Source organism: Rhagoletis pomonella, unplaced genomic scaffold, assembly GCF_013731165.1.
Source record: "Rhagoletis pomonella isolate Grant_MI unplaced genomic scaffold, Rhpom_1.0 Rhpom_scaffold_00019, whole genome shotgun sequence".
Taxonomy (NCBI): Eukaryota; Metazoa; Arthropoda; class Insecta; order Diptera; family Tephritidae; genus Rhagoletis; species Rhagoletis pomonella.
This window is the reverse complement of record NW_023458573.1, coordinates 1,025,327-1,036,394: the sequence shown is the minus strand read 5'-3', so window position 1 is coordinate 1,036,394 and position 11,068 is coordinate 1,025,327. Positions and strand designations below refer to the sequence as shown.

The 11,068-nt window shown below is 37.2% G+C and overlaps 2 protein-coding genes across 2 annotated transcripts; both read right to left on the bottom strand.

Annotated features, from left to right (window-relative positions):
* Positions 1-4,559: 4,559 nt before the first annotated feature.
* On the bottom strand, positions 4,560-6,560 carry LOC118749563 (ubiquitin-40S ribosomal protein S27a). The gene is made up of 3 exons (XM_036484366.1): positions 6,490-6,560; positions 5,028-5,366; positions 4,560-4,741 (listed from the first exon to the last, which is right to left on the bottom strand). Exons 2-3 carry the CDS (start codon positions 5,346-5,348, stop codon positions 4,592-4,594), a joined length of 471 nt encoding a protein of 156 aa, XP_036340259.1. The 5' UTR covers positions 5,349-5,366; positions 6,490-6,560; the 3' UTR covers positions 4,560-4,591.
* LOC118749562 (ribosome biogenesis protein NSA2 homolog) lies at positions 5,427-6,483 on the bottom strand. The gene has a single exon (XM_036484365.1). It carries the CDS (start codon positions 6,291-6,293, stop codon positions 5,514-5,516), a length of 780 nt encoding a protein of 259 aa, XP_036340258.1. The 5' UTR covers positions 6,294-6,483; the 3' UTR covers positions 5,427-5,513.
* Positions 6,561-11,068: the final 4,508 nt, after the last annotated feature.

Below are 11,068 nucleotides of genomic sequence, written 5' to 3'. Positions count from 1 at the left end.
GAATTCAAAGTTGAACAATGCAGACGCCCTTTTATGGCGAATATTTTAATATTTTTAGCCATTTAATTTTTTTCCGTGCAACCCTGCGTGAGTTGAACACAAAAGTTGCCTGAAAAATCGCCTCGTGCGAAAGCCCCATTATGTAAACGACCCTTGTAAACATTTATATTGAATAACATCAAGAGTTTTAGAATCTGTGCGATAAATGTCGAGATATATGGATTTGAAGTGCTGCGTTTGACCTTTGACTTTGCGTAACCGTAGTTGTCGTTGCCCCCCAAAAAAATTATACCGTTATACTTGCGTCAAAAACCTATATCGACGCCCAGTTACTTTTTTATTTTTAGCGTCGTTGAGAGCATTGTGCATACATCAAAGTGACAAGTGTTCTTCTTCTGCTTGGAAACCGCCTGGAAAATACATAGAAATATCCTGTAAAAAGGTAGAAATAACCTGTCAAAATGTTAGACAGGGTGTTTAAAGGGATGTAGAAAAAGACTAAAGTTATTGAAATAACCTTAAAAATTGGCAAAATATGCATTGATTTAAATGAATTCCCATGTTTACAGCAGTTTAATATATTAAAGCATTTTGGTCAATGACTCCTAAACTTAATAGAACTTTTCTTGCTGGTTTTGTCAAAGTCCGTTTAAAGTTTTTTTTTATATATATTGAGTGTAACCCTGTAGCACATAGAATCAGGTGATCTCAGCTGTGAGGCATTTTGGGAAAACATCTGATTTTTTTTCACTTGTAAGTAGGTGTGCGTATCGGCAATGAAAATTCGGTATATCGATATCGCGATATTCTAAACTTGTTGTTGCTGTTGTAGCGGCTACAACAACCCCGCCCAGATCGGTTGGTATCTCAGTCGTTGTCGTCAAGTTCCACTAACGGCAACTTCTATTGGGTTGGTCCACAAGGACAAAGCCGGTAGGGTTGTCCGGTTTTCCGGGCATGCGAAGAGATATTTCCAGTCATGTGGGGTCTCTCCGCATGCCGGACGCTCATTTGGCACATCCTCACTCAATCTACTTTGGTGGGAGTTCAACCTGCTGCAGTAACCAGAGCGGAGTCGGGCTATTGTCGTTCGTGTCTCCCGAGGCAGATGAAGCTCCGTCTCGTCTATGTCCGGGGGCGGTATGCCTAGAACGGCATTCACAGGTCTAGAGTCTACATAACTCGAGACTGACTCCCTGTGAATGCCGTTCAGGGCCAGTCGGTAAGCTGAAGGGTCCAGAGGTTGCTTGATGAACCTCTGGACTTCGTCCGTCAGTTCATATAGATATTCTAAACTCATAGTATCCAATACCGATATATCTACTAAAATAATATCGATATATTGAATATCGGAAATATCGAAAACGAAATGGTTAATAAAGATATATTGTTTATGAAACTACATACATATACTTGGAATTAAAATGCAAATAAGCCTAAATTAAAATAACGAAGTTACTTTGGATAAGTACCTTCAAAGAGACACACCTTTTCATACGTAAAGTGACGAGCAAAACTGTAACATGGTGTAACACTTTTTATTTCAGCCACCGCTATCTTTCCAACTTCTAACGACTTTCATACTTTTGTTGTATATTCTTATTGGTACACTCCTGCTTCCTCTCTCATAAATATTTGAAGTCAATCCAACAACAATAATAAAACCAGCAGACAAAAATGTAAATTAAGGCATATGTTACAGTTTTGCACTTATATATTTTTAATAACCTTTTGAGAATTTTCACGAAAAAAGAGAATTGTAAACACAATGTTCAATATACCTTTTTTTAGTTCCTGGATGCAATTTGGCATACCTTATTTGTATCTGTAAAAATTCTGGAGGTTTAGCCTCCCATATATCCTTGGTTTGCTTTCATAGCTCATGTACTCCATTGGACGGACTTGCATACGACATAGTTGCCAACTTGGTGCTTTAAGCACTAGATTTAGTGTTTTTTGAAAATTAAAACGCCAAAAAAAACTATTTAGTGCCTAGTGCCTTTTTTAGTGCTTTTTTTCTGAACTAAAATTACTTCGAGATAGTTAAAACCTGAAATAATTTGAAATATTTAAGGCTGTGGCAGCACTGAATTTACAAGAAACTCACCTTTTTAAATTCTATTCGCGTTGAAAATGCTAGTACGCAAGTAAGTTAAGTATTTTTTTCTTTTCTAATTATTTGTAAAAATTTTTTTTTTTTTACCACCTGAGTAAAACACATCGTTTCTTGGTGCTAAATCCAAATCTGGCCTCTTGCTCCAGCACTAGAATTTTGAGATATCCTAACCTCAAAGTGCCAAAAACACGGTTTTTAGCGATTTTTGAGGTTATATAATGAAAACATCAAATTATTTGCTCATTTCTAATTAGGGCATTATTTTCGTTTGATGCGATTCGATTTTTCTTTCTCGAGATATACCAGATTTAATGTGAAGTACTTCGGTATTACGTTATGAAAAAAGCATCCCTTGATTCAAACAAATTTGGTGCTTTTAGTGTGGTAAAACGCTTTTTTCCAAGTTTTTGGTGCTTTTTGAAAATCAAAAGATGGCAAGACTGATTTTCGACGAGATTCATATCCGCGGATTGTGGAGGTAATTTCAAAATAGCAAATTTTTGCTTTGCATCCAGTCTTTTCGAACATATGCAGTATGTTTTGGGTGATTTTTCAGCAGAAACTCTCATTTTTCGACTACATCTTGCAAATTTTGTTGAAATATGAATAGGTACTGTTCTTTACGCATAATGCGTATTAACCGACCAACAATATTTTTGAAATACAACCCCGAACTATTATTGACCGACCACTGTGATTCACAGTTTGCCTCACATGATGCGCTTAAGCTTAATTTGGGTCTTTGATCCAATACCATGCCCGGCCATCTGATTGAAAGCGATTAATTTAGTCTTGTCGGTCCAACTAACCTTCAATTAAATCTTAAAAATGTGTTTCTTTATTGCATTCTGTAAGGGCTAACGTATCCCAATAGGCAACGGTCCGGTTTTCGTGCGATCCGGCAAAATGATACCACTCTCGCACATGTATTTTGATCAAAATGGTTTTTCTTCTTTTATTATGCCTTTGCGTTCAATTTGACAATTCTTTGCCTCGCTGTCTACTGATTCGCATTCAATTTTAATACCTTAAGCGCTTCTGTGATAGTGGCTGCGCGCTACTTGCTACTACATTCACAAGATATCGGACCGTAATATTTTTTGGCAAACTTACTTTGTCCTTAATAACATTTTAAATCTATTATTTACATTTATGTTTCCTGATTAACCATATTAATTACTGGTAATCACTTCTTGAATAAATTACAATACAGAAAAAAGTCATCTGACTTCCAACTATGCAAAAGATAACTGTAAAATGCAAAACTGAGTGAGTGCAAAAATGTAACATTGGCCTTAATTTACATTTTTGCCTGCCGGTTTTATTGTTGTTGTTGGATTGACTTCAAATCTTTATGAGAGGGAGCAGGGGTGTACCAAAAAGAATATACAATAAAAGTATGAAAGTCGTTAGAAGTTGGAAAGATAACGGTGGCTGAAATAAAATTGTTACACCATGTTACAGTTTTGCTCGTCACTGTATGTATGTACTGTGAAGTACAAATTTTGATTTTTATGAATTTTTGTTTTTCATGCTTACTATGCCAAAAGAACAACAAATTTTTCCAACTAGTCAATTTTATTCTCAATTCAGAAGCCCAGAGTAGGAAGAGAAAAGTTTCCGATATTTCACATATCGAAACAATATAGTATCGCAACTCGTGATATCGATATAATTAATCGATATGAACAACGATGTTGATATATTGAATATCGCATCGGTATCGCGCATCCCTACTTGTAAGTATGTACTAGAGGTGTCAAACTATCGATAGTTTTCAGAAAAACTATCAATATTCACGATAGTCTCGAAAAAAACAAAACTATCGATAGTGCTCTAAATCAGTTAGGTTGCTTTGTTTTTACAGGATCATAGTGAAATAAATATTATCTTATAAAAGTTATAATCATTCAAAATTAAGTAACTGCTTAGCCAAAATACTTCTCCTTTTAGGAAGTTTAAAAACAAACACAAGTTATACAAACAAAACAGGATTTACGATTAACATATGTATAATTTCAAAAAAATTGGGAGATGATCGATAGTCCTACTAAACTATCGATGTTTTCGATAGTATGGCTGCATTTCTTTATCCATTCTGAACGTTTGGAATAAACTTTTTTGTTTACTTATTCTTTAGAACGTTCCTGATGATATGTTAACGTATATTTCAAACGCATTCTGTTTATTCCGGTAGTGATATGGGATTATCCGGAATGTATAAAGAAACGCAGCCTATATGAAAAAACTATCAATGAGTATTGATAGTCTAAAAAAATTTAAACTATCGATACTATCGATAGTGCTATCGATAGTTTGACAACTCTAGTATGTACAATGCAATGGTTCAGAGGGGAAAATCGGTATGCTCCTATGCGCGCTTGTTCTGTCCGTCAATTCTACTCTAAAGCCCAATAGCGATTATAAAAAATTAAGCATGGAATCTAGTCCTGACGTGTATACAGATATAGTAATTTATTTGTCTTCAGGCTTGGAAAAAACAAATGTTAATTGGCATTTTCCACAGTAATGACGATCTTCATGAGCAGCCATAAACACTCCAGCTCCACAATTTTCACCAGGGCACTCGCGACGAAGGCGATGTATTTTGCCATTTTCATCGACCTAAATGAAGTTTATTAATATCCTGTTTTACAATTCATCCTTCTCAGGGTAAGCATATTGTGAAGCGGCGAGCAAAACGTAAAAAGAGCACCTAGCATAGCGAAGAAAACAAAATTCGTTGAAAACGACGCTATGCTATTTTACTCTATCTACGTTTTGCTCTTTAGTATTTGCGCTCTCATAGACGCCTTGAGCATGAATGCGCCTTGGATACATCTTTACTACGTGCATACAAGTTTGAAATCGACACTTTGCTAGCCGCTTCACTATGTGCCTATAGGCATACCTTATAATATTTCAAAACCGCCAATTTGACCTTCTTCCTCTTATGCTTGATTTTCTTAGGTGTGGAGTAGTTCTTCTTCTTGCGCTTTTTAGCACCTCCCCTGAGCCGAAGTACTAAATGTAAAGTAGATTCCTTTTGAATATTGTAATCGGCTAAGGTTCGCCCATCTTCTAATTGCTTTCCTGCGAAAATTAGGCGCTGTTGATCTGGAGGGATCCCTTCCTTGTCTTGAATTTTCGCCTTAACATGCTCAATTGTATCCGAAGGCTCAACCTCAAGAGTAATAGTCTTGCCCGTTAGGGTCTTAACGAAAATTTGCATGGCTGCAGTTCTAAAATCCTAATAAAACAAAAAAGAAAATTTTAGGCCCACAAAAATACAAAATAAAAGAAATCTTTATGCAAGTTAAAATTAAATGCATTTCATTTATCCCATTTATTTCAAAGTTAACAGAAAGAAGTCTTAGGCTATTGTATGCTGTTCCATTTAAATAAGCAAAACTGCATTTATAACACCATCATTTTCGGGGTTGTTAGTTACTTGAGCATATTTGCCCCAGACAATTTTTCCAGTTTGCGTAACAAGTCCCAGATCAGAAATGTTTACTTCGATCACAGTTCCCTTTGTAATTACCCCTAATGAAGTTAACATCGTAGAACTAGGATTCTTTTTAACACCAATTATGGAAAGAAAAAATGTAGTTTTAAGTTCTGGGTGGGTAACATGAGCCTTGTTCATTCTGAGACCCATGGGTCTTATGAACCTTTCGAATTTTGGAGGTTTTCTTGTATAGTTTTCACCAACGTATGTCACTTTAGTCACCATTCGCTTCCAAGCCTTACGTTTAGTTTTTCCAGTTCTAACTTCTCTGAATACTTCGGCATCGGAATGAGCTCGCACTTTTGGTAGTGGAACATCCCATTTACCGGCCTTTTCTTTCCGTTTCTGCTTTATCATATTGGACAGGACCTTAGCATTAGCTTGTTGACCTCTATCCAATAAATAATGCGGAACTGCCCCTTCTTGAACACTTTCTTCTTGTTTCTTGCATTTTTTCTCCTGATGCGCTTTTATCTCCTTTGTAATTTGAATTTTCTCATTTCTTCTCTCTTTGTTAAATATTTTAGCTTTGATACCACGAAGTTTACGGGCTTTGCGTGCCCTTTCCTTTGGCAAGCGAGCTTCTTTCTTACGTTTACGTTCTTCATAATCTAATCGCCGACCGTACAGCTTAAAATGCCGTTCCATGTACTCATTTTGAGGCATGATGAATTAACTTCAAACTAAAAAATATGTAGAAGGCCACTACATCCAATATTATTCAGGCGCAACTCGTGATTATACCGCTATGTATTTACTTAACAGTTTACCGAATATCACATAAAATTAATTCGCCCCGCTTAAGAAAAACCAGTTCCCAGCTCAAAATTGCTTAGCAATTATCATTTGTAGAAAAACTCACCTACATACGCAAAAGCCACGATACGAAAAGGAAACTATTTCCGAAAAATCAACAGGAAGAGCATTATATTACACGAATTCCATAAACGCATTTTGCTTGTGTTTGTGGAAACCAAGTAATAAAATTGGCGGATTTGATTCGCAAATGTAGTACAACAAGGGTCTTCACAGCACGTTCCAACATGGTTTTAAAATTCTGATACATTTCTGACATTTTGGTTGACACTAATATTTTATTTATAGGGAATTTACATGATTCAACTTTCGCAGGCGATTAGTTGAACCAAAAGTTGAACGAAAGTAGGCAGCCGAGAAACTTCATTGAAAGCGATTAGTTGAAAGGCCGTTTACACCAGCCGATTGTTGCATTCAACTAAAAATCGCCTGAAAAAACGCCTCATGTAAATTCCCTATTAACTTGATTCATTTGGGGGAAGACTTTCCTTTACGGCCGATCGATGTGTGCGTGATGGGTGAAAGGGGAGGCCTTGTGGTACCTGCCACACCCAATTTCGGAGCAGGAATGAATTGCAGTTAACAAAAATGTTACTCCCGACTGCCTAGGCACCTTATAGATCTGTAGGGAGCCCTTACAAAAATGGGCAAAAATCACAAGGGGTCTTCCCTTAAACTCGTAGAAGCCTCGTAAACCTCGTAAAGCTCGTAAAATAACTGTAAAAATTTTTATGGAGCTCTATTTACGAGCCCCTCCGAAATTTACGAGGCAAATTTGATGCGCTAACGACCAATTTTCGGCATTTTTAATTGTATTTTCGCCAAGAGTGATAAAGAAAAGATGGTGGGATGTTATGGGCAATACTTGCTGCGAAACAAAAATTGCTGCACCAAATCCTGGTTGATTTGTCAAACAGTCACTTTACGCACCTATTTATATTTTTTCGCAAAGGGGGCGTTCCCATAAAACCCTCGTAAACCTAGCCTCACAATTTTTACTTTCGTGTGTTTTGAGTAGATGTAGGCTTGACTTGCACCGCTGAGTGCTGCATGAGAAGAGGGGGCCGCCAAGGGCACATAACATTTCTTGTGCATAAAGGCGAAGTCCCCAGGCTCCAGAGGATTCTGAAAAAATTCTTCTGCGTAGGCGGCCTTCGGTCGAGCTTAAGGATTATAACCCTTAGTAAGTAGGATTCTCCTTTCCGTGTTGCCTGAGAAGAGGGGCGGACGCCCCTCTTCCATTGTCAAGTGAGATTCTTTGGCAACGTGTACATGTGATAAATAACAATACCCCCCTACCCATTACGACGTAAAATGTATGATGAAACAATGAAAATAAATGCAAAGAATAATAAGCGAATAAAATGAATGAATTTGAACCCCTTACTGTATTGACTTAGAGTTTCTGCAAATTTTCGGCACTTATAATTGTATTTAAGCCGATATAGATAGATATAAGATGGCGGGATATTATGGAAAATACTGCGAAACCAAATTGCTTCACAAAATCCTGGCAGATCTGTCAAACAGTCATAAAAAAGCCTCGTAAACTTACGAGTTTTACGCAGTTTAAGACCTTACGAGTTTAAGGGAATTCCCTAAGGCCGTGGTTACGCCACCAATTTCTATTGGCAATCACCGTGTAATTGCTGTTGTCCACAGCACGTAGTGAGAGAATTTTCGAAATCGAACAGCCAGCATGATTTGCTGGGTGAACCGAACAGCCAGCACGCCATTTTGCGAAAAAGTATTAGTATTAAATATAAGAATAGTAATAAATATTTTTTATTATTATTATAAAGTAGATATTATAAAAAATCTATATATATAAAAATGAAATGTTTTTCGCATGACCGCGATGCGTGACCAAACGGCTGAACCGATTTCAAGTCTGTAAAAAGTACTTTATTGGACCAGCTGTGTGGAAGGTTTTTCGATTTAAAAAAATTTGAATTTTTTTGTTGTTGTTGCCGAAAAATGAAGAATGCCGAGACGTCACGATTTCACAATTTCATAGAGTTTTCCGTGTATTGAATGTCACTAAACTACTAAACGGCTGGACCGATTTCGTTCATATTTGGAACATATGTCAGCACCTTGAAGGGAAAAATTCCCACTAAAAATTCAATCGCTAGGTGGCGCTGGGGTTGGGATATTCCTAAAAATTGCATTTACTTGCCGATTTGGCTCATGTTTAGAATACAATTTAGCCAATTGAAAATAAATATTTGGATATAAAACTTACCCGATAGGTGGCCCGGGGCCGTGATATCCCCAAAAATTATTTTACGCAAAGAGAAGAATAGATATATGTACTATATATTTGTGGAATGTGTATGTATTTATGTATAGTTGCGTTCCAGATGCTTTACGATATTCACGAAATTCACGATTTGCAGGAACAGCAAAAATGCAAAGAATAAACCTTATGGTCACCTGGAACGACTTCCTGTAAAAACCTGCAAATCGTGAAGCATCTGGAACGCAACTTATGCATGTATGTGCCAGGTTGCAGTCGAAACGGACGGACAGAATCGAACAAAATTTTGACAGAGTATTGCCATGACACCTGGGCCTATAATAGGGTGAATAAAATTAGGATCCGACAAGGGAGCTTGGCACCTCCCATAAGCGTGAAATTTTTAATCAGCCATAACTTTCCGACCATAAGTCACACGAACTTGAAATTCGGTATGCAGACATATCAATGGTAGGTGCGCATAGGCAGATATATACAAACGAGTTTGTAAAAGGTGGGGTGGCACATCCCATAGGCGTGGAATTTTTTATCAGCTATAACTTCGCAGCCATAAGTCCCACGAACTTGAAATTTGGTATAAAGACATTTCAATGGTAGGTGCTTATAGGAGGGTATATATAAACGAGTCTGTAAAAAGGGGCGTGGCATATCCCACAGGCGTGGAATTTTTTTTCAGCCATAACTACGGAGCCATAAGTCCCACGAACTTGAAATTAGGTATGCAGACATATCAATGGTAGGTGCTTATAGGAGGGTATATATATAAACGAGTTTGTAAAAAGGGGAGTGGCATATCCCATAGGCGTGGAATTTTTTATCAGCCATAACTTCGGACCCATAAGTCCCACGAACTTGAAATTTGGTATGCAGACATATCAATGTCAGGTGCTTATACGAGGGTTTATATCAACGAGTTTGTAAAAAGGGGCGTGGCACATTCCGTATGCGTGAAATTTTTTATCAGGTATGACTTCGGAAACATAAGTTACATGAACTTGAAACTTGGTATGCAGACAAACCAATGGTAGGTGCTCATAGGCAGGTATATACAAACGAGTTTGTAAAAGGGGGCGTGGCACATCCCATAGGCGTGGAATTTTTTATCAGCTATAACTTCGGAACCATAAGACCCACAAACTTGAAATTAGGTATGCAGACCAACCAATAGTAGGTGCTTATAGGAGGGTATATGTAAACGAGTTTGCAAAAGGGGGCGTGGCACATCCCTTAGGCGTGGAATTTTTTATCAGCTATAACTTCGGAGCCATAAGTCCTACGAACTTGAAACTAGGTATGCAGACATTTCAATGGTAGGTGCTTATAGGAGGGTATATATAAACGAGTTTGTAAAAAGGGGCGTGGCATATCCCATAGGCGTGGAATTTTTATCAGCCATAACTTCGGAATCATAAGTCCCACGAACTTGAAATTTGGTATGCAGACATATCAATGGCAGGTGCTTATACAAGGGTTTATATCAACGAGTTTGTAAAAAGGGGCGTGGCACATTCCGTAGGCGTGAATTTTTTTATCAGGTATGACTTCGGAACCATAGTAAGGTATATATGAATCGCTTTGTAAAAGGGGGCGTGGCCTATCCCATATTCGTGGAAGTTTTATCAGCTATAACTTCAACACCATAAGTCACATGAAATTGAAATTTGGTGGCAGACATATCTATGGTAGGTGTTTATAAGGTAAGGTATATATAAATGGCTTTGTAAAAGGGGGCGTGGCACATCCCATAGGCGTCGAAATTTTATCAGCTATAACTTCAAAATGTATGCAGACATACATATATATGGGAGTTGTTTAGATTAATATATATATATATATGAGTAATGTATGAGGGCGATACATTGGTATTCATCAATTATGTATATTACTCGGATATTTAAAACTGTGTCTTAAAGCTTAAACAGACGACAGCGTTGATCCGGATTAACCCGGTCTTAATTTGGATCAACCGCAGTTAATTCCTGAGTTGATCCGGATCAACGCTGCCGTATGTTTATGCCTTTATAGTCTTTAGACCATTTCGAAACGGAAAGATTAAATCGTTTTTTTTTTGATCCCGCGATGCTGTTAAACAAAAAATTTTCATTCATAATGAATAAATCTCCTTCCGAAATAAGCATTCTACCGGAAAAGTGGCGCTGTTCTAAAACAGCTAAGCGAGTAGGCAGATAAACGGAATGTATAGTTTTCCTTTAATTTGTGCTGAATTGAATATTTGTACTACTGTTTTATATTTTGATTTGTTTACCCCGAACAACGTCGGGTGCTCTGCTAGTATTATTATAAAAATTAAATATTAAAGAAAGAAAAAATATTAAGTTCTTCCATTTTTAATTTTCTGAGTTAA